This window comes from Elephas maximus, chromosome 4 (genome assembly GCF_024166365.1).
Source record: "Elephas maximus indicus isolate mEleMax1 chromosome 4, mEleMax1 primary haplotype, whole genome shotgun sequence".
Lineage (NCBI taxonomy): Eukaryota > Metazoa > Chordata > Mammalia > Proboscidea > Elephantidae > Elephas > Elephas maximus.
In genome coordinates this window covers 178,839,158-178,862,973 of record NC_064822.1, presented here as the reverse complement: position 1 = coordinate 178,862,973, position 23,816 = coordinate 178,839,158, and the positions used below count along the sequence as shown (strand labels likewise).

Here is a 23,816-nt window from a genome sequence, read left to right as displayed (position 1 = left end):
AACACGCTGCCTCCAAAAGCTGAAGATTCTTAAATTATTTGATGTTGTTTAACATTTGAGAAAATTCACAACGTGATTTCCAACCTAACTTGAAAAATTGGAAGATTTGGGCAACACCTGGGCTTGCATTCTCAAGTAACAACATGAGCTGGAACTGAGTGGCTCCTACCCTTTAGATGAACATGGGTTCTCCAATTCACCCAGTCCCCACTCAGCCTAATTCTCCCCTTAAGTTTTCCTATCTGGCCCCCAAGGAGCCCTGGTGACATAGTGGTTTAAACACTTGACTGCTAACCAAAAGGCTGGCAGTTCGAACCCACCAGCCAATCAGCAGGGAGATGCGGCAGTCTGCTTCCAGAAAGATTACCAGCCTTGGAAACCCAATGAGGCAATTCTTGTCTGTCTTATAGGGTCAAAATGAATCGGAATCGACTCAACTGCCACAGGTTATAGGTCTGGCCCCCAAAGGCTTGTGAGCTGTGACCTCTGCTGTATCTCAACTCCCTCCTTGTACACATAAAGTCCCTGGGTGGCAAAGTTTGCCCTCAGCTATTAACCAAAAAGGAGCCCAGGTGACACAATGGCTGAGGGCTTGGCTGCTAACAGGTTGGCCATTAGAACCCATCCAGCCGCTCTATGAAAGAAAGACCTGGCGATCTGTTTCCATAAATATTGCAGCCTAGAAAGCCCTATGGAACAGTTGTACTCTACTCACATGGGGTCATTATGAGTCAGAATTGACGAAATCCACTCAACGGCACCCAACAACAAGAACACTAACCAAAAGGCTGGCAATTTGAACCCACCCTGAAGCACTGGAGAGGAAAGACCTGGAGATCTGCCTCCTTAAACATTACAGCCAAAAAAAAAAAAACCCATGAAGAATTATGCAAATAGGGATAAAGCACAGAGAGATCAGCTAAAAATGCGAAAATGCATTGGTGTTCAAACCCAGAATTAGAACCCCATTCTTCCAACCTCTTGCCTCTGTGCTTGCCACTGCCACAGCCTAAGCTTTACAAACTGTTGAGTGACAGCTTTGTGTCTGCCCCTGCCTGTTGCTGACAAACTGAAGAAAAAGTCAAATCCAAAGCTTGAAGAGGTGTGACCAAGCGGCCAGTGTCTGGGCTGAGCCTGTCAACCCGGTCCTGCCATCTCCTGTGCATCTTGGGGGGCTGCCTTATCTTGCCCATTTGTCAGAAAGGATGCGTGAGCATGCCCCTGCTAACAGGATCTGCCCCAAGCTGTGTCAGAGACCCAGCCAGCACCGAGGGGCAGAGTTTGTTTGGCCCCAAGATTTAGAGAACTCATTCTGGGGCCCTGCCCACACACAACCTGAGTGCTTCTAGGACTAGCCTCAGAACCATGACTTCTCTGGGGTCCGTGGAAATCTATGTAACTGAACGATGCCCTCTTGGAGCTGGTTTTGTGCCTGGAAATCCTTATGAATTAGAAATGCTTCTTTACCCACCAACCCTTCCCACAACCACTTTATTGTATTACCTCCTTAAATAGTACTAAGATCTTTAATTACAGGCTCATATGTCAACTCTGGCCCCTTTGAGTTATGCGACCTTGAACAAGTTACTGTGAACTCTTGGTGTTTGTTTCTTCATCTGTAAAATGGAGATTGTCGTTGTTAGTTGCCTTTGAATCAGCTCCAATTCATGGTGAGCTATGTATAACAGCACAAAACAGTTCCAGGTCCCGTGCCACCTTCATGATCGTTCGTATATATGTTTGAGTCCATTGTTGTGGCTATCGTGTTAATCCACCTCATGGAGTATCTCCCTCATTTTCACTGACCCTGTACTTTACCAAACATGCCCTGTTCTAATGATTGGAAAACGGAGGCAGTGATAGTGAATTCAAACGGTGCCTGGTGCGTAGGGTCTGCTTGCTGTTATTCTTATTAAACTGAAGTGCACCATCTCCCTCATCTCCCGCCCACTCCTCTCCAGTCCCACCTCTCAACGTGAACAACTGGAACAGAGCCCTCCACTCCTTTTGCCCCATTCACACAAATGTGTATTTACATGTATGGGAGGATTTTAATAAAAAAATGATACTAAATTAATCTGGAGTTTGCCTTTCTCATTATTTTATGGATGTTCCTCCAGGTCAGTAGACATAGATTTAACTCACTGTTTGTAATAGGTACTTAATTTTCCATAGTGAGGATACCAAAAACCAAACCTGTTGCCACTGAGTCAATTCCAACTCATAACGACCCTATAGAACAGAGTAGAACTGCCCGACAGGGTCTCCAAGGAGTGGCTGGAGGATGTGAACTGCTGACCTTTTGGTTAGCGGCCAAATGTTTGACCACTGCGCTACCAGGGCCCCAATTCAGCCCTTTTGCTATTAGAATTCAAGGTGGGTTCCCTTCCTTCATCATTCTTTCCTTCTCTACTCCCCGCCCCCCACGCCTTTCTTCCCTCCTTCCTTTTCCACTACAAACTATCTATGCCCCTTTGAGGAAACTAAGTCCAGGAAACAAGCGCTATAGCTGCAATTTGAATGCCTAACCTTTGCATGTTGTTGTTAGGTGCCCTCGTGGCGACACCTTGTGACAGAGTAGAGCTGCCTCATAGGGTTTTCCACACTGTAATCTTTATACAGGAGCAGATTGCCAGGCCGTTCTCCTGTGGAGTCACTGGATGAGTTCAAACAGCCAACCCTTCCGTTAGCAGCTAAGCACTATCTCAACAGTGGCACCTGGACCTGGTGGCACATTGGAATCTCCCAGGGAAGTTTACATAAACAGAGATTCCGGAGTCCCACTCCAGCTCTGCAGAATCGGAGCCTCTCAGGGCAGGGCCTGGATTCCGTGGTTGAGGGTCCCCAGGTGATTCTGATGCCACCATGCACAGGCTGGAGTTTGGACACCACTGACCCTCCCACCAGCTATAGGAACTGGGTGTGTTGTTCCTATGTTACCACTGAACAAAATGAGACTGGAAGTGACTTGTCCAAAGTCACAGACTAGTGACACAGTCAGGGCTAGGTACTAAAGAAGTGGTGTCACTGGGGGGCATGGGGGTGGGTGTGTGGGCTGTCAGAGGGGTTGACACCAAAATGACCCCAGGGTCCATGGCAGTGGCAGCGGCAGTGGCAGTGGGCTGGCCAGTGGTGGTGGGGGAGGGGCCACGAAGGCAGTGGCATCACTAGGGCTGGTGTCACCTGTCTCCCAGTGCAATCTCTTCATTACCTACCCTTCCCCCCATCACCCACCAGTCTCTAGGGTTGGTGTTACCAGTGTGGTACCTCATCATCACCCCCATTACCCTTACCTCCTTCTCATACCTCCCCCCACCACCAGCCGGTCAGGGTACAGGAGGCCTGGCCACCGTGCCTGCCATTGGGTGGAGAAGAGGGTCCTGCCTTGGCAGATGGCAGAGGGGAGGGGCTACCCAGAGCAGCAGGGAGCGGGGCAGAGCGGGACCATTCTGGATGGAGGGGTGGGTTCTGCTGCACTGGCTGACACCAGCCCTAGTGGTGCCACTGGACTAAAGTCCCCTGACTCCAGTCCTCGTGTACAGGCCCTGTACGGACCTTGTCCCTGCTCCATCCAGTGCACCTTCAGTGACCAGGTGTCAGTTTCCTGGGTGTGGAGGCTGTTTGTTGAGGAGTAAGGCAGCCAGAAGGGCTTGTTTTCCAGCTGCAACTACCAACCAGCCAGTCGCCGTCCAGTCAGTTCTGACTCATGGTGCCCCCCCGTGTGTCAGAGAAGAACTGCTCCATGGTTTTCCATGGGCGACTTTTCCGAAGTATATCTTTCAGGCCTTTCTTCTGAGGCACCTCTGGGTGGACTCCAACCTTTCGGTTAGCAGCTGAGCACTCAACTGTTTGCACCACCCAGGGACTCCTGAGGGCTGGTCAGACCTGCTTTAAATTCTTCCTGATAGTGGTAATGGCTCCTCACAGGTTTCCTTGAGATTAGAGGAGACAAAAGTGAAGTGACTCGCACAGGGCAAGAAAGTATCACTCAGCAAGAATCACAAAACACTGGTCTCCCCTCTTTCACAACAGAAGCTGACTTCATAGTGATGACACTTCCCAGGCATCCCATTTGCTTCTCAAGACAGGCTTGTCGTTAGGTGCCATGGAGCTGACTCCTATGCACAACAGAACAGAACACTGCCTGGTCCTGTATCATCCTCACAATTGTTATGCTTGAGCCTATTTTTGCAACCACTGTGTCAATCCACCTTGTTGAAGGTCTTCCTCTTTCTCCCTGATCCTCTACTTTACCAAGCATGAATGCCTTTCTCCAGGGACTGAACCCCAAGACAAGAATAATGAGGTAGATATCACTGTATTCACGTTATAGGTGATAAAGCTGAGCCCCAGAGAAGCTAAAGAACTAACCTCGCAGTCAGAGCTACAAAGTGGGGGAGCAGAGATTTGTAGCCAGGATCTCTCTCCAGTTCTGAAGATTCAGTGCACAGAACTCATACATATTACCCCAGATAACAGGGCAGCTCCATCGTCAGTAAAGGCAAGTCTTGCACCAAGGAGGGTTCAACACAATGATTCACCACCCAACAACTGCCTAAAACTGCTCCCTATGCTCAAAATGGGGTACAATATTGGAAACCAGCTCCTACCACCCTGGTGGCTCCCCACCAGGCATTCAAGAAACAAGGGAGGAAAGGTCAGTTCCCAACGGAGCCCAAGAAAAACACTTCAAGTTGCTATCAGGCAATGTAGTTTATTGTTTCACATACAAGTTAGAGACCAAGGCCACAGTGCTGTTAAACACCTCCCTCCCAACCCACCCGCTCCCCAAAATACCCTCCCCAACCCAGCTATAAAAACATAACGGAACACGGCAGTTCAGGCGGAGCCAGCAACAAAAGGTGGTTCCAACAAAAACAAGACAGAAACACAAGACACAACATCTTCACACGTTTATATAAAAATCGCCATGACCCACAGGGAAAGCGGTCACGGCCACGTCGACAAGAAGACCTCCAACCTGGGGCATTTGGAGGGTCAGGACAGTTGCCGTTGCTGGCTGTGTCCTCTGGGCTCTGCTGCAGGAACAGGGACGCTGAGAGGCTGGACGGGGTGGGGCAGGGCCCCTTGGCCACTTTGGAGGTTCCAGTCATAGGGCTGGGTGTACTTCTGGAGAAGGAAGGTGTCGAAAGACTCCTCCTTTGAAAGCAGGGAGGGCCACAGGGAGAGAGCAAGGGGCCCTGGAACAGCCCCCCATGCCCAAGGTAGGGAAGCCTCTCCAGAAAGAGGGCCCTCTGCCAGACAGAGTTCATGGCCCCAGGTGCCAGCATGCTTGCATTCAGATGGCATATAACCCCACGGCCACTGTTGCCACCACAAAGCTGAGCGTAAGGACCCATCGGAGGAGCGGAGCCTGGGAGAGGATGTTCAGCTGTGCCTTCCCTCTGGGCGTCCTGGAGGGAGTGGACTCTGAAAGAGAAAGGAGCAGCCATGTCAACAACAGGTGAATGGCATGAAGGTGTCTGATGTCACTGGAAAGCAGACGGGCCTTGACAAAAATAACTTTGACCTCAGGGACCTCCTAAAAGGGTCTCTAGAGCATCTAGGAGTATTCGGACCACACTTTGCAAAGCCCCCTCACCCTACCAGGTAGCCAGTCTCATAGGGTGTGGCCACCTTCCAACCCTCTCAGGGAGGATTCCACCAACAGAAGGGTCCATGTGGCCCTTGCCCAGGTGGGAAAGCTACAGGGCCAGGTGGGCTGGGATGGGCTCCACCCACGCCCGAAGCCACATTGCATACATAAGCGTAAAGGTGAGGGTACATTTTGCTGAGCACTTTGGTCTTTCTGAAAGTTGCCCAGATGTACTCTCGGCACAGAAACAGCCTCGAAAGATCTTTGAGGCATGTCAGGGGGGTACTAACATGCAACAAGACCATGAGGTCATGTGTCTTGCCCATTGTCCCATGGAGGATTAATAGCTGGCGATGGGGCCTCAACTTTCTGCCCCAAGTCAGGTGGCCTGTTCAGGAACCATTAGAGGTCAATGTTAAGGTGGGGAAAGCTCCACCCTCGACTTCCAGTGGTCCTTTGCATACAAGTCAATGAACTCTCTGGAACTTGCACAACCTCCCTTGATTTTAAAGGTGGGGGAACTAAGGTGTGGAGAGGTTACACGGTTTGCCTAGAATCACACAATGAAATCAAGTTGACCCCTCCGTGCCCTTTCACCTGCATCCAGCTTCTCATATTGAAACACTCAAAAGACAAAAGACTAAATGAGAGCCTAGAGACAGATAATGGGGCCACGTCCCCCCTCCACCTGGAGCCCAGAGGAAATGCCTTCCCCAACGCCCTCACCTTGCGCCCGGCTGCCTTCCTGCCTGCGATGCCTTGGTGTGGTGGAGGGTCTCTGGTCCATGGTGTCCTGGGTCAGCAGCGCCTGTAACTCCTCAAACAGCTAAAAGACAAAAGACATACATGCCCGTCTTGGTGAGAGATGGTAGCAGGTCCCAGCCGATGGCAGGATTTTTTTTAACTATTGTACTTTAGATAAAACTTTACAGAGCAAATTAAAAGTTTCTCATTCAACAATTTATACACAGATTGTTTCGTGACTTTGGTTATAATCCCCACGATGTGTCAACACTCCCCTTCCACATCCCAAATCCCCATTTCCCTCCGTCCATTTTTCCTGTCCCTTCCTGCCTTCTCCTCATTGCTTTTGGGCAGATGTTGCCCTCTTGGTCTCGTATACATGACTGAACTAACAAGGCACGCTCGTCATGTGTCAGTTTTATGGGCCTGTCTAATCTTTGACTGAAGGGTGAACTTTGGGAATGACTTCAGTTCGGAGTTAAAAGGGTGTCCAGGGGTCAGAGTGTCAAGGGTTTTTCCAGTCCCTGTCAGACCAGTAAGCCTGACCTTTTTTTTGTGAATTTGAATTTTGTTCTACATTTTCCTCCCACTCTGTCTGGGACCCGCTACGGTGATCTCTGTCAGAGTGGTTGTGACGGTAGGATTTTAAGTTTGATTATGAAATATTTTGGGCATGATAAAAATTCTAAGAAAAATATTGAACATTCATTTATCTTTCATTCGGCTTAAGAAATAAAATGTTACAAATACAGTTGCCACCCCTGCATGCTCTTCTCCCAAACGCCACCCACCCCAACAAGAAGTATCCTGAATTTAGAAGGAATGTAGCCATTCCTTCCTTATCTGGTATCCCTATGCAAAGCACTGTTTGCTTATTTTGAAACTATAAGTGGTGTCCTAGTATATGGAGTCCCTGGGTGGCATGAGTTGGAATCGACTTGACAGCAGTGGGTTTGGTTTGGTTGGGTAGCACAAACGGCTAAGTGCTGGGCTGCTAACTGAAAGGTTGGTGGTTCAAGTCCACCCAGAGACTCCACAAAAGAAAGGCTTGGAGATGTACTTCCAAAAGGTCACAGCCAATGAAAACCCTGGGGAGCGTACACTTCTACTCTGACACAAATGGGATCACCATGAGTTAGAATCAACATAGCAGCTGGTTTTACCCTAGTATTTGTATCCTCCTACAGCCTGCTTTCTTCACTCAGCTCTGTGAGATTTATCCTCGGTAAGGTGTGTTTAATGGTATTTATCAGCCTGGGTTTGCAGATGAGAAACCGCAGCTCCAGCAGGCTGAGTGCCTTGTCTGAGGCTAACTGTAGGTCATGTTCAAAGCCAGTTCTCAGATGGAGTACTTTCTCCAAATCCCCTCTTCTTTCTATTACATCTGTGTGAAAGACACAGGTTTTCCTGCAGGATTGATGGTATTTTTTTTGAGGAGGTAAGGGAGAGGGATGCAAGGCAAAGACACTCTTGCCTAACTGGCACCAAGACCATTCTCTTCCATGATCCAAGGCTGGGAAACAGGAAGCAAGGAGGGTGTGAGTAGGAGCCCCAGTCTCCACCATGCCTGCTGGATTCTACAACATCTAGGTTTGAAGGAACCCCACCCTACCAGCTCTGCACAAGAACTCATCCTTCAAGGCTTTGTCTAACCCCATCTTCTAGAAGATCTGTCTGCCTCCCTGGCTGGGCTGAGAGTCCCCAGGGGGCAGAGGTCATGTCTCTAGCACCTATAATCCCTGCTGTACCTACGTGGGTACACACAAGTCCGTACATAATTCATATGTAGGTACATGTGGCATTACAGAGCCCTGTAGCAAAGTGGTTAAGCACTCGGCTTCTAACCAGAAGGTCAGCAGTTTGAACCCAACAACTGCTCCACAGGAAAGATGTGGCAGTCTGCTTCTGTAAAATTTACAGCCTTCAAGCCCTATGGGGCGGTTCTACTCTGTCCTATCGAGTCAGAATCAACTCGATGGCAACAGTTTTATATGTGGAGTCTCTGGGTGGCAAACTTAATGTGCTCAGCTGCTAACTACAAGGTTGGCAGTTTGAGTCCACCCAGAGGGTGTCTCAGAAGAAAGGCCTGGAGATCAACTTCTGAAAAATCAGCCACAGATTTACCGTGACACACACGGGGTTGCCACGAATTGGAGTCAACCTGACAACAACTGTTTTTTTTCTGGTATATGTATCATAGTGCACTTCATTGGTCATTCCCATGCTCCATAATAGCAGCTAACACATAAGGCTTCTCCTGTGCCAGCCGCTGCTGTAGGGACTTTACTGGTTGAAACTTTATCCTCGCAAACAACTCCAAAAGGCAGAAATTGTTATTATTTCTAAGGAGGCTTGGTGGCTCAATGGTTAAGCACTGGGCTGATAAACTAAAGGTTGGCAGTATGAACCCACCAGTCACTCCACAGGAGAAAAGTCTGCTCCCATAAAGCCATAAAGATTACACCTAGGAAACCCTATGGGGCAGTTCTACTCTGTCACATGGGGTCACTATGAGTCAGAATTGACTTGATGGCACCCAACAACAACATTATTATTTCTATTTTACAGATGAGGAAACTGAGGTAGAGAGAGATTAAGGGACTTAGCCAAAATCACCCAGCTAGTAAATGGCAGAACTGGAACCCTGGATCCAGAGTCCCTGCATTTAATAGGACCCACAGCATCTCCCCCCACAATGAGAGAAGTCACCCTCAGAGCGGTGGCTGGGGGAGGTGGTGGCTGCCCTGGGCTTCCAGACCCTCACCTTAATGTTGAGTAGGAAGGCGGTCTTGGCCTCTTCAATGACCCTCTCCCTGACCTCGGGGCTCATCTCCAGCGTGTTCATGCGGGCACGGTAGAGCTGCTTGAACTTGGTAGCACTGGCAATGTTGGGGAAGGTGAAGAAGGCCAGGCCCTCGTCGTTGCTGGGCAGGTCCAGAGCCTTCTGCGCAATCTTCTTGAGGAGCTGGCCCCCAGAGAGGTCACCTAGGTAGCGGGTGTAGGCGTGGGCCACCAGCAGCTCGGGCTCCATGCGCCCCACCTTGTGGAGCCGCCTCACGTAGCTCTGAGTGGCTCCTGTGTAGGGGATGTCCTTCTGCCAGTGGGGCCCGTACCAGAAGGCCATGTCCTGCTCCAGGGCGGCTCTGCGGTGCAGCTCTTCCGGGAAGTAGAGGGGCGCGTAGTCTGGGTGCTCCTTATTGTGCTCGATCTCCTCCTCCAAGGCCACGTAGATGTGGTACAAGGAGGCCATCACCAGCTGAGGCCAGAGCAAACAGGTCAGGCTACCCTCCTCAGAGGAGACCCACCCACCCATCCCCTTCATTTGGGAGAGGCCCTCTTCACCCCCACCCATGCTGGGCTCCCCGCCTGATGGCCCCTCCAATCTTCTCCATACGACTGCCAGAGAGAATTGGCACAAGAGAAAAACCCAATTAGGCACTTCCTCTAAAGTCTTTTACTCACCAGGTAAAACATGCAGCCTAACTTGATCATAAAACCCCACAAAGAAGTTGCTATGCCCATTTTATATAAACGGAAACTAAGGCTCAGAGAGGTTGTGAGACTTTGAGGTCAAACAGCTTGTAAGAAATTGAAGTCATGCCCAGGTGTTGCTAGGGACCAAGCACTGTTCTGGAGTGGGGGTGTGCCTGCACGAGTGTTTACAGGAGCCCGGCTGGGAACATCTGACCTTTGACCTCTGAGTGAGCATCTGCAGGGTAGAGTCTCCTTCCTGAAAGTGCGCCCTGAACTCAACCACCTCTAGATGCCAGGGGAGCAGGCCCTGGCGCCCCTTGGCTCAAGAATTCCCATTACACATTAATAGCTCTAGTTTGAATTTGAAGGTGCACAAAGTCGAGACGTTTCAGTTCAGATTTCTGAGTTACTTCCAAGTCATAAATATTCAGGGCAGCCCTATTCCTTGACAGGGCAGAAAGCCAGGCAGCCTGGCCTTTCAAGTCTGACAGACTCGGTTCTGGCCTTGGCTCAGTGGGTCCTCTGCTGTGTGACTATGGGTGGGCCACTTGCCCTCTCTGGTCCCAGCTCCCCTGCCCTAGAAGCACATGAGATGCTCTAAGGTCTGTGTGATTCAGTGCAAGTCAAGACTTGCCCCCCACCCCCACCCCCAAAAGGCTATAAAAAGACCACATACTGAACAGGCTGCTGTGAGACCCAGCAAGATGACACAGGTAAGCACTGGGCACAGCCCAGCACTTAGCACTCAAATCGGCGAGGCCATAATAAACACCTCCCCCATCAGCATAATCTAAGGTCCCTGACCTGGGACACAAGGTTTCCTCATAGATCTTTGTGACTACTTTGAACTTGATGGCTTAGAGGCAAGATCCAAAGTCTGCAGTCACTGGGGACAGAATACACCAATGGCTGCTGTCTCCACCCACCCCAGCTGCATTACAGCAGCTGTGTATATGTCATCTCCTTGTGGGGAGCATTCAGACTGCAAAAGGAGGGGGCTGTCAGGAGTGGTGGGAAACAGCTCCCCAACCCCTACACTCTCTATTCAACTGGAACAAGCCTGTGGCCACACAGATGTTTTAACACTAACACCTGCCTGGTTCTTTGTCAAGTGCACTTCCTTCTATTTCAATAAATGTTCACCACAAAAGTGCTGGGCCACAGCAAAAGTCAGGGCCTGGCACAAAGTGGGTGCTTAAGAAAACCCTGCTGTTGAAGTTCGATTTTGCACAGAGGAAAAGGTGGCTCTGAGAGGCCAGGTGATGTGTTCACAGTCTCGCTGTTCAAAAATGGTTGTGCCCAGACTCCTTGCCTCCAGAGGCAAGTTAGTGGTAGGCCGAGAGGCTGGCTTTGGTTTGATTTCAGCAGCCTTTTCCACTTACTTACTGTCTGTGTGACCTCCTCTTAGTTACTTAACCTCTGAGTTTTTCCATCTTCATCTTTCTCATCAGGGTTGAGGCACAACTTAGAAATCCCATGTGTCAAATGCCCAGCATAGAATAGGGGCTCAGTTGATTGCTCTGCTGCCCCAGCCCTTCCACAGCACGCACTGCAGACTGTTAACTTGCTGTGTGACCTCAGGTAAATCACCTGCCCTCTCTGAGCCAAGGGTCATCATCTGTAAGATGACTCCCTTGGACACGTCCATCTGGTCTCTCAGCATCTCTGGTCCCAGTCTCCACTTAAACCAGGGACCTGAGCTTTGGGCACACCCACACCTGCTATACCCTCCACCAGAGCTGGGCCCACAAAGCTACGTACCTTAAAGCCCTCTCGGGTCACCTGGCCCTTCTGAAAGTTCTTCATGAACTCGACGTTCTCTGCCTGCATGTGCACCTCCTTGGTGGCCTCCTTCAGGGCCTCTGACAAATCCTGGCTCATGCTGTGGAGGTAAAGGAAGGAAGTGAACAAGCAGATGGCTATGGGCAGGGTTCTTCCCAGCCCCGGGCTGCTGAGGATCCCGCCCACCTGTCTGCACACCTTCAGAGACTTTGGCTTTATCAGAATGTAAACCAGCTGCAACTGAGTCAATTCTGACTCATGACAACCCATGTGTGTCAGAATAGAACTGTGCTCCATAGGGTTTTCAGAAGTAGATTGTCAGGCCTTTCTTCCGGGGTGCCTCTGGGTGGACTCAAACCACCAACCTTTGGCTTAGCAGCGAAGACATTAACTGTTTGCACCCCTCAGGGACCCCTATCGAGATGTACCTGCAGAGATAAGTTCAGCCTCCCAAATCTAACACACAGGCCATATTCCTGACCACCTTAACAGGCAGACTGTAAACACTCTTCAGTCATTACAATACCATATAACACATTCCCCCAAACCATGAGAGAAAGCCCCGTTACCAGTTATTCTCAGTGGAGGCAAGGAGGAGGCTGAGCACAACTCAGGGAAAAGGACTGGGCAGTGTGAACATTCATATTCAACGTTTTAATTGTGCTGATAGGCTTTTAGACCCAATATTTGGTTCATTTATTTTGTTAAAGTTTCAGATACAAATCTTATAACCCCTTGTAATGTTCTGCTCATCATACAAGTATATGGATTAAAAAGACTGAGAAACTCTGCTTTACTCAAACAAAACATCCCTTTCTGGAAGTATTTTTGCCATGTGTCCATATCTACTCCTCCACAGAACTATTTCTATTACTAAAATTATTTTTTATTACTATGTTCTGTTATTATTAGGGTGCCCTGGTGGCGCAGTGATTATGCATTTGGCTGCTAACCAAAAAGTTCAGCAGTTCAAATCCATCCGCCACTCCTTGGAAAACCTATGGTGCAAGTCTACTCCATTCTATAGGGTCACTATGAGTTGGAATCGACTAGACGGCAACGGGTGCTATTCTCGTTAGAATCATTTCTCGCTTCTCTCCAGCACGGCTTCCACCAACACTATCCCCTGTTCTATACCTGCTGACTTAACTCTTCGCAGCTTGGGAGAAGGGAATGAATGAGACTTGGAGGTGGAGAGGATAGACCTAGGTTCAAATTCCAGGTCTGCCACTTGCTAGCTGAAGGACCTCTGGCATGTTGCCTCCCTGAACTGTAAAATTTTTTTTAATAGCTGTAGTGACCCTGGGCGGCGCAAACAATTTGCCCATGACCAACCTAAAGGCTGGTAGTTCAAACCCAGCCAGGAGGACCTCAGAAGAAAGGCCTGGTGATCTGCTCACCTAAAGATTACAGCCAAGAAAACCCTACAGAGAAGTTCTACTCTGTAACACATGGGGTTGCCAGGAGTTGGAATCTACTCCATAGCAACAAGTTTGGGTTTTAACGGCCGGCCGTGCTGTAGCTGCTGAGAAATGAAAACATCAGGTGGGTAAGAACTAAGCACTTTTCACCCGGGTTCTGGTGGCCTCCAAAAAACCGTTGCCATCAAGTCGATTCCGACTTATAGCAACCCTATAGGACAGAGTAGAACTGTTCCACAGGGTTTCCAAGGAGTGGCTAGTGGATTCGGAACAGTCGACCTTTTTGGTTAGGAGCCATAGCTCACCATAGCTCTTAATCACTGCACCACCAGGGCTCCCCGATGGCCGCGGGTATCCTAGATTAAGCACGGAGCACCTCCCACACCAGGTACTAGAGAGGAGGCAGAGGGAGAAACTTGCCCCCAGGGTCAAAAAGTCCAAGGGGGCGCCGCAGGAGGCACAGAATGGCATCCCGAGGCGCCACAGGTATGAAAGGTGCCTGACTGAGGCAGTCAGACAAGAGCAGGGAAGGTGTTTCCGCTGCTGCCACGGTTACCAATGTCTGCTCATCTTGAAATTGGGTGGGGGAAAACTTAGAGATTGCCCCTGGGGGCTCCTTACCCTACCTACGCCTCTGCCCCGCACACCTCAAAACTGGACACTCACTTCCCATAGGAACACGCCCTCTGATGAGACAGTCGCCCAGCATGTGCCAGGTGCCAGGTAAAGAAATCACCTCCTGTCCCTCCAGCTATCCCACCAGCAGAGCTAGCAAATGGAACAGGCAGGATGCGAACCCAGCTCCTCTCGACTCCAAAGCCCAAGCTTTTAGCACCTCGGCTTTGTCCCTTACGGGCTCCCTGGTGGCCAGAGACCTAGCTCGGTCTCCCAGCCAGAAATTAGAACTAAGCCGGGTGGGATGGGCACACCGCAGCCCCGCCCCAGAAAAAAGGCCCCCCCCCTCCCACGCCGGGTCCCGCCGCCCCGCGCTTACCTGGCGGGCTGCTGGCGCTCCATCGGGCCGGTGGCGCTCGGGTCGCTGGGTGCTGGCTCCGCGGCGTATAGGGAAGTGGAGGCAGTACCAGGCGCTGTCTGTGCCGGTCAGCGCGCCGGCGAATTTATTCTCTGCGCGGGTCACGTGGTCCGCGGCTCAAACAGCTGATCCCCACTTTTTGGCCCGACGTTGCAACAACCCCGGGCCGCGCCCCTCCCGCCCGGGGCCCGCGGCGGAGGAAAGGCGGTCATATGACTCTTGGAAAACAAAGCTGAGCCAGGCCACAGGACGTGTTGGAAAAAAAAAAAAAAAACTTCAGAAAATCTCTGAGCAGCTGCGAGCCTGGGTTTTGCCTCTTCCAGAACCTCCCACCCAGTGGCCGCACGTCCCAAACAAAACACCCAGGAATCCGGAAGGTTCCAGACAGTTGGTGGCAGGCTTCTCAGAGCAAGAATTGATGGGCAAACATCAAGGACTTACCGACCCCAGATCCTGCAGTCTCCTCCTTCCCTGTGCTGGGAGCCTGCCCCTAAGTGTCACCTGCTCCCCAACCTCACGGCCTGTTTTTTGAGCATCTACCAATTACTAAGTGCTGGAGACTGTACTGTTTTCATGGTTCATCCTACCAACAGTCCTATGAGGTAGATCCTTCCCATTTTACAGATGGGGAAACTGAGGCCTGGCGAAGAAGTGGCATGCCCAGGATCACACAGTAAAGCAGGAAGCTAGGATCCAAATCTGGGAGTGAATCCAAGGCTCCGCCTCCCTTCCAGCCATGCATGTCTAGGAGTCACAGATGCTTGGAGACAGCCTGGGAGAACCCGGCAGGTCCAGGTGGGCAGTGGGTCCGTCCAGTCAGAGGTCTGGAAATGACCAGTCCTCTTCAGGGTCACTTCTCTGAGCTTCCATCACCAAATGGAAAAGAAACTGAAGCAGAGAGGTTAAGCTAAAGTTTTGAACCCAGGCAGCCTGGGATTCGTTGGAAATCAAGACAAGGGATCACCTCTCAGAATGCAACAGGGGGTGAGAGAAGCCAAAGAACATGATCATTCCCACTGAAGCCACCTGCAGGGGAGCTCCCCAGGGCCACACACACAGACTCTGGCTCTGTCTTCCAGGAGAGACAGAGATGAGAACTTACCCATAGATGGATGTTACCTGATTAGGGTCCATGCCCTGGAGCACTTGAGCCAATGAAACATACTCCAAGTCGGAAAGAGTGAGAAAGTTTATTAAGGAGATGTATACATCACCAGGGACGCAGCAGCGACACACAGGCTGTCTCTATGGAGTCCCAAAGAGCAATTTTACATTAGAGTTTATATAGAATCTTAGGAGGGTTAGAAGTGTCTTTGTAGATGGCCTGGCCAGAGGAGCTACGCATAACTATCTTAGCGACAAAAGACTCTTTATCAGACTAAAGATACACATATCAGATACCTGGGCTCTGATTTTCCTGTGGGGGTTGTAAGTGACAGGTGGTCCAACAGAGCTAAACAAAGTTATTTGCATGAGTTTAAAACAAAGAACAAAGTCATTAACATTAGGTCAAAACAAAGTCCTTAACAGAGGCAAGTGAAGGAGGAGGCAGGCGGAGCAAGGAGAACTTATAGGTTTGTCATGGCATTAGTTATGTCAAGCTCTCAGTCACCCATTTTGAAAAAGGAGAAAACATGCCGGAGAGAATTGGGGTCACACTGACAATAGCTCTGCAAGGTACTTACAGTGGTCATTTTCATCTCCATGTTGTCCATGTGAGGAATGAGGCTTAGAGAGCTTGGTTAATTTTCCCAAGTTACATAGCTAGTGATGGCAAAGCCAGGATTCAAACCACAGCACTTTGAAGCCAGAGCCCACACTCCTGACCACCACACCACACCGCCCGTGGCAGAGGATACAGCCCTGAGCATGGCAGTCAGGGTCCTCCATGAGCTTAGGGGGACCAGAGTGCTAAGGTCTGAAAGTTTCCCATCTGCAGGGACAGAGCCTGCCAATTTAGGGACCCCAGAAGGTCAAATCTGGCCTGATCCCTTCTTATTTCACATGGAAGCAGAGGTCCCAAGACTCGTGTGGGCCGTATACCCTAGTTAGTGATGGGCCCTTCAGTAACATAGCATTCTGGGCTTGCTTCCTCTTCCAACTGGTTTCCTGGGGGCCCCAGACTTGGTTAGAACCCACCCCAGATGCAGGACCCCCGGGGTGCAGGAGGCAAGTCAGAGCTGTCCTGGGCCTCTCTGCTGGCCCAGAATTGAGTGTGTGGCCCTTCCCCATGCTAATTCAGCTTCCTGACTTCCCCTTCTCTTTCCCTAAGCAACTGGAATAATCCAGCGTTACTCTTTCTCACCCTGTGCTAGGCCGAATAATGGCCCCTAAAGATGGCCATGTCCTAATCTCTGGAATGTGTGAATAAATTACTTTACCTGGCAAAAGAGACTTTGCAGATGAGATTAAACTAAGGATTTTGAGATGGGGAGATTATCCTGGATTATCCAGATGGGCCTAATGGAATCACAAAGGCTCTTGTAAAAGGGAGGCAGGCCGGTCACAGACACAGAAGGTGATATGACGAGGGAAGCAGAGGAACACAGAGAGTTTGAAGGATGCTACACTACTGCTAAGGAGCCCTGGTGGTGCAGTGGTTAAGAGCTCGACGGCTAACCAAAAGGTTGGTGGTTCAAATACACCAACTTCTTGGAAACCCAATGGGGCAGTTCTACTCCATCCTATAGGGTCGCTATGAGTCAGAATCAATGTGATGGCAATTGGTATACTGCTGCTAAATTCCCTGAGTGGCACAAAAGGTTTGTGCTTAGTTACCAACCTGAAGGTTGGTGGTTCAAACCCACCCGATGGCTCCATGGATGAAAGACCTGGCAATCTGCATTTATAAGATTACAACCAAGAAAACCCTGTGGAGTAGTTCTACCCTGTAACACGTGGCGTTGCTGTGAGTTGGAATCGACTCAACGGTGACAGATTTAGGTTTGGTATACAGCTGCCGGCTTCGAAGATGGGGGATGAACCACAAACCAAGAAATGCAGGTGACCTCCAGAAGATAGAAAAGGCGAGGAAATGGATTCTTCTGTAGAGCCTTCAGAAAGAGAGCGGCCCTACAGAGCCATTCAGGACTTCAGACCTCCAGAACGCGAGAGAACAAATCTGTGTTGTGTTAAACCACTATATTTGGGTATTTTGTTACAGTAGCACTAGGAAACTAATATACCCTAACCCCAGGGCCACCTCACTCAATCTTTACTTAATCCTGGGGCAGATTCTCAGTTTGGGGGAGCAGGGAGTGGATAGATGGAGAGACTCTGGGGGTTTTCCCTCAACCATGGCTTCTGCCTCCCAGCATGATGTCTGGCGTCCTACCACTGAGGCTTCATTCTGTGGGATAACCCACTGCTCTCTGCTCTGGGCCTTCCTTTCAGAGTCAAATGCTTGAGCAGCTAGGAGGGGCCAGCTGTGTGTTAGTGCTGGAAATGCAAGGTGAGATAACGTCCACCATGACAGCATGATGCTCAGGGTCGAGGAGGTCCAGGAAGCAGGGGAAATGACCCAGAAAGGGGAAGGGGACACAGAAGCCAAATGGGGGCAGAAATTGGGAAGAAACATTGTCTGAGGACTACTCACAGCCAAGCACGTTCACAAGCATCCTTGCCAAACCCAGGAGGAGGGATTTTGTCCATGGTGGGCAGAATGATGGCCCCCCAGGATGTCCATGCTCTCATCCCCAGAACTTGTGGCTATGTTACAGTACCTGTGAATAAGTTAATTACACTTAGCAAATGAAATTAAGGGTAACCAGTTGCCAATAAGTTGATTCGGCTCGTGGTGACCCTGTGGATGTCAAAGTAGGACTGTGTTCCATAGGGTTTTCAGTGGGTGATTTTTTGGAAGTAGATCACCAGGCCTTTTTCTGAGCACCTCTGGGTGGGCTAGAATCATCAGCCTTTGGTTAGCAGCCAAGTGTTTTAACCATTTGCATCCCCCAAACCTGTTGCCTTTGAGTTGATTACAATTCATGGAGAACCTGTGTTTAAGCGTAGAACGGAGTTTCCATAGCGTTTTCCTGGCTCTAATCTTTCCATCTGTTAGTTTGTCATACTGTGGTGGTTTGCACGCTGCTGTGATGCTGGGAGTTATGCCACCAACAAATATTTCAAATACTAGCAGGGGCTCCCATGGTGGACAGGTTTCAGCAGAGCTTCCAGACTAAGAGAGACTAGGAAGAAGGACCTGGTGGTCTGGTCTACTTCTGAAAAAATTGGCCAGTGAAAACTTTATGAATAGCAGCAGGACATTGATATAACGCCAGAAGGCACTATATGAGGTTGGAAGGCACTCAAAATACAACTGGGGAAGAGCTGCCTCCTCAAAGCAGAGTTGACCTTAATGACGTGGATGGAGTCAAGCTTTAGGGACATCCATTTGCTGATGTGGCACGATTGAAAATGAGAAGAAACAGCTGCTGACATCCATTAAAAATCAGAACGTGGAATGCACAAAGTATGAATCTAGGAATATTGGAATTTTTCAGAAATGAAATGGAATGTATAAACATCAATATCCTAGGCGCTAGTGAGCTGAAATGGACTGGTACTGGCCATTTCGAATCAGACAATCGTGTGGTCTACTATGCTGGGAATGACAAAGAATAGCATGACATTCTTCGTCAAAAAGAACATTTCAAGATCTATCCTGAAGTGAATCATGTAGTACGTAAAATGTGTGTTAAGTGCTATGGAAAAAATAGGGCAGGTAAGCGGGATCAGGAGTGCTGGGTAGAGAAGGGTTATAATTTTGAATCACGTAGTCAGGGTGGACTTCATGCAGAGGTGTAACTAAGGTATGGCAGATAGGGCAATTTAAAACTTATTGCCCCAGGTGCTATTTTCTGTAGCTAGGCCCCTACTTCACAGGGTGGGAAGGAAGAGAGGGAGCCAAGTGGACATCTGCCAGGAGAGGACTCCGAGCAGAGGGGACAGGCAGAGCAGAGGCCCCACGACTGGCATGGAAAAGGAGCAGCAAGGTCAGCGTGGCTGGAGCAAAGACAGCAATGAGAGGGGACAGAGGGGGGCATCCCATAGGGCCTTGCAGTTCCTTGCAAGGCCCTCTTATGAGATGGAGAGACTGTGAGATTTTGAGCAGAGGAATGATATGATCTAACTTACATTCTTATGGGATCATTGTGGCTGCTGAAAAGTCCCTGGGTGGTGCAAACAGTGTACAGTCTATGGTTAACCTAAAGGAGCCCTGGTGGTGCAGTGGTTAAGACCTTGGCTGCTAATCAAAAGGCTGGCAGTTCAAATACACCAGCTGCTCCTTGGAAACCTTATTAGGGCAGTTCTACTCTGTCCTATAGGGTTGTTATGAGTTGGAATCGACTCAATGGCAAGGGGTTTGGGTTTTGTTAACCTTAAGGTTGGTGAGTCAAACCCAGCCAGCAATGCTGTGGAAGAAAGGCCTGGCGATCTGCTTACTTAAAGATTACAGCCAAGAAAACCCTATGGAGCAGTTCTACTCAGCAACACATGGAGTCACCAGGAATTGGAATCGACCTGATGGCAAAGGGTTTGGTTTTTGGGTTTGGTGGCTGCTGAGAGTGAGACTCAACAGAAGAACAAGGGCAGAAGGCTACCTACCGCCCTAAGCCAGGTGAGAGATGATGGTGGTTTGGATCAGAATGGGGTGACAAATAGCCTGTTGTTAGTTACTGCTGAGTCAGCTCCGATTCATGGCAACCTTGTGTACAACAGAACAAAAATCCTGCCCGGTCCTGTGCCATCCACACAGTCTTAGCTATGTCTGAGCTCATTGTTGAAGCAACTGTTTTAATTCCTGTTTTTCTCTGACCCTCTATTTTATGAAACATGATGTCCTTTCTTAGTGATTGGTCTTTTCTGACAACAAGAAATGGCCTAGGACATAAGTGTTTTAAAGGTAGGGCCATCAAGATTTTCAGAAAGATGGAATGTGGGGTGTGAGGGAGAATACTCAAGGATAACTCCTAAGTTTTTGGCCCAAGGAGTTGCCAGGTTCCTGAGATGGGTACGACTGTGGAAACGGCAGGTTTTAGGGAAAGCTCAGCTGTTCAGTTTTGGACATGTTAATTTTGAGATAAGGAGCCCTGGTGGTGCAGTGGTTAAGAGCTCGACTGCTAACCAAAAAGCTGGCAGTTCAAACTCACCAGCCGCTCCAAGGGAGAAAGATGTGGCAGTCTGCTTCTGTAAAGATTACAGCCTTGGAAACCCTATGGGACAGTTCTACACTATACTATAGGATCACTGTGAGTTGGAATCTACTCAAAGGCAACAGGTTTGGTTTGGGTTCTGGGAAGTTTAAGATGGATGGGACAAGACTTTGCATGTGTAAAGATTTAGAGATCAACAAGAGGTATCTGCCCTTTTCTAGAAGTTTCATTTCCTCCTTCCTGCTGTTAATGCTGTCCTTTGACCCATCACCCAGAGAAGCCTAGGAAGCTTGGTGACTCAGCAGAATCCCTTCCCTTTGTCTCCTGAGTCCCCCCTCCCAACCATGACATAGCAGAAAAGGATGTGGAAATCATGGCTCAGCATTCCGAAGGAGTATTGCCAGCAGAAGTGGTTGGGGCTACTCGGCGGGGGGGGGGGGGGGGGGGGGGGCGCCGGGACTGGGGCTCCCAAGCTTCTAACAGTGAAAAACAAAGGCAAGGTCCCAGCTAAGGGGGAGGTAGCGGAGCCGCAGGGGAGTCTCTTGGCCTAGCTGGACAGGATGTGGGGAGAATCTGGACACTCCGCCTCAGTATCTTCAGGTATCCTGGTAAACAAGGTCACAGAGGGTGTCCTGACCTGTACCCATGCTACACAGACCCAGCAGGCAGGCAGTTCTGCAGCCTAAATGGAGCCCAGCCTTCCTCAGCAAGGTGGATAAGCCCTAATCATTAAAAAAAAAATTCACAGACTGGACTACAAATCACTGAACTCTTCCTGGGTGGCAAGAGAGCCCATAAACAAGGTGAAAACCCCACCAATAGACTGGAAGAATATATTTGCCACACATACAACCGACAAAGGTTAACATTCCTAATAAAAAAGCCCCCCCAGGGCAATGAGACAAGGCCCACATCCAGTAGGAAATGTCAGCCTTTGATACGTGTTTGGTGCAATGGTTAAGTGCTAGGCTGCTAAGCAAAAAGTTGGAGGTTTGAACCCACCCATCAGCTCTGTGAGAGAAAGACCTGGCAACCTGCTGCCGTAAAGATTATTACAGCCTAGAAAACCCCATGGGGCAGTTCCTCTCTGTCACATGGGGTGGCTATGAGTAAAAAAATCGACTTGATGGCACCCAACAGCAACAATTTATCATGAGCCAAAGGAACAGTCTCCCCCTGGGAGAGCTGCAGCCTAGCTCTCTTTCATTCCTATGTATTTACCAAAAAGGTCAGGAGGAGAGGGCGGGCCCTGACCAAACACTTTTCCATTTCTTATCTCAGTTATTCCTTGAAATTGCTGACATTTTCACATAAGGCACTGAGGTGATGACGTCCTCTGGTTAACACTCTTGAATAGCTTCCCATTGTTTTTATGAGTTGGAATGAACTCTACAGCACTAGGTGGGTCCCTGGGATAAAGTGAAAACTCCTTAGCTTGGCACATCTGGCATACCTGGCCCTTGGTGATCTGCCCCTGCCCACTCTCCAGTGGGAGGAATCTCACCCCACTGGCTCCCTCACACTATGGGTGCCAGCCTCAGAGAAATACCTACCACCCCTGAGCCAGTGAGGAACTCAACCCTCTGGGCCCCTGCTTAGGTGGTTCCTCCTGCCCAGAATGTCCTGTCTTGCCCCCTCTCCAAAGCTATTGACTTCTGCAAAATTCAGCCCAGAAAGCGACCATAGACCTAAGTGAAAGAGCTAAACCTGTAAAATGTATAGAATAAATCATAAGAGAAAATCTTAGTGACCTCAGGTTTGGCAACAAAATTCTTAAATACAACACAAAAACACAAAATATAAAATGAACAAAATACATAAATCAGACTTTATTGAAATTAAAAACTTTTCCTTTTCAAAAGACATTGTTATAAAAAACAAGAGGCAAAACATAGACTGGGACATAATCATTTCAAACAATCTGACAAAGGACTTGTATCTAAAAATATATATATATATATACATAAAAACTTGTAGAATTCAATTGGAAGACAATCAAGAGAATTTAAAAAATGGGTAAAATATTCGAACAATTTGAACAAGATATATGAATGGTAATTAAGCACACAAAAAGATGTTCAACCTCAAATGTTGTTAGGGAAATGCAAATTGAAACCAAGACAAGATACCACTGCACCTTTAGTAGAATAGGTAAAACTAAAGAGACTGAGTATCCACCTGTTGAGGCTGTGCAGCAACTGGAACTTGCATTCACTGCTCATGGAGACAGAAGTGGTATAACCACTTTGGAAAACGGTTTTGCGATTTCTTAAAAGGTTTAACATTACCGACAGTGCGCCGCTGCCATTCCATCGGGTATTTACCCAAGAGAAATGAAAGCGCCTGTCCACACTAAGACTAGTACACAAATGTTCACAGCAGCTTTATTTGTAATAGCCCCAAACTGGAAACAACCAAAATGTCCATCAGCAGTTGTGGTATAAACAGGCAATGGATACTCAGCAATAAAAAGAAGTGAACTCTCGATTCCTGCAACATGAATGAATCTCAAAATGATTATAGCGAGTAAAAGAAGCCAGACCAAAAAAAAAAAAAAAAAAAAGGTTTAGTACTGTATAATTCCATTTATAGGAAATTATATAGAAAATTCTAGAAAACACAAGCTAATCCGTGATTGCCTACCTGAGGGAGGAGGCTACAAAAGACCTGTTAAATCATTTCTTCCTTTTCCAGATTCGCTGGAACTTGGTCTTGGACAGATTCACTCCAGGGGCCTCACAAAATTCCTATCTCCTTTGACCCCCTCGATATACCCAAAACATTTCTGCTGACACATAGCTTTAATCTACTACGTAGATTAAATGTCCTATGTTGGCATTTGTTATCGTATTGTGTGCTTTCTGTATGGTCTCACATCACATCTGATTCTGTAATGTTCTTGAAACCCGTGTGTGTAAGTTCCTATATGTTTCTATAATGCTTTTTACACTTTTCTGACTTTTTAATAATGCGTTTCAGCATCTATGTATAAGTCACTTACAATGTGAAGTTAGAAATAGAGAATTCCTGAACTTAGAAATAGAAACATATCTATTTTTATGAAGCTTTCATCTTGCTTGGTAAAGCAGAGGGTCAGTGAAAAAGAGGAAGACCCTCAACGAGAGGGACTGACACAGTGGCTGCAACAATGGGCTCAAACATAACGATGGTGAGGATGGCACAGGACGGGGCGTTGTTTCGTTCTGTTGTACATAGGGTCACTATGAGTCAGAGCCGACTTGATGGTGCCTAACAACAACAAAAACCATTAACTGTGTCATTAGAAAGTTGTTCTAACCTTGAACATAGACAATAGAAGTATGTGAAGAAGGTCGTAAATAACTTCCGTAAAGTGGGCTGTGCGCCTGCACTGTTGATAATGGAATATAACATTAATCAAATCTTTATAGATTAACAAAACATAAATATGTCACTAAATGATCCCCCAAATTTTTAATCAATTGACTTGGCCTTGAATATACGTAGCCGTTGTAGGGGAAAAACATCACAAAGTTTAGTAAAGCAAAAAGAAAACTTTATTTGGCATATATTAAAAAAGACAAAAGTTGAGAAGTGGACAAGCATGCTGCCAGAGCCACGTCGCCCGAGTC

General features: G+C 48.6%; 1 protein-coding gene across 1 annotated transcript; it reads right to left on the bottom strand.

The window, feature by feature from the left end:
- Window positions 1–4,801: 4,801 nt before the first annotated feature.
- On the bottom strand, window positions 4,802–14,120 carry HMOX1 (heme oxygenase 1). The gene is made up of 5 exons (XM_049884302.1): window positions 14,012–14,120; window positions 11,576–11,696; window positions 9,105–9,596; window positions 6,323–6,422; window positions 4,802–5,430 (listed from the first exon to the last, which is right to left on the bottom strand). The coding sequence occupies exons 1-5, from the start codon at window positions 14,032–14,034 to the stop codon at window positions 5,300–5,302; spliced, it is 867 nt and encodes a 288-aa protein (XP_049740259.1). The 5' UTR covers window positions 14,035–14,120; the 3' UTR covers window positions 4,802–5,299.
- Window positions 14,121–23,816: the final 9,696 nt, after the last annotated feature.

What these genes read in the sequence shown, in the direction of transcription:
- HMOX1 (XM_049884302.1), bottom strand. Translation starts at nt 14,034, where the DNA reads ATGGAGCGCCAGCAGCCCGCCAG. An exon ending in GAGCGCCAGCAGCCCGCCAG is followed by an intron (nt 11,697 to 14,011) that starts GTAAGCGCGGGG and finishes TTACCTCCACAG; the next exon opens with CATGAGCCAGGATTTGTCAG. An exon ending in CCTTCCTACTCAACATTAAG is followed by an intron (nt 6,423 to 9,104) that starts GTGAGGGTCTGG and finishes TTTGTCTTTTAG; the next exon opens with CTGTTTGAGGAGTTACAGGC.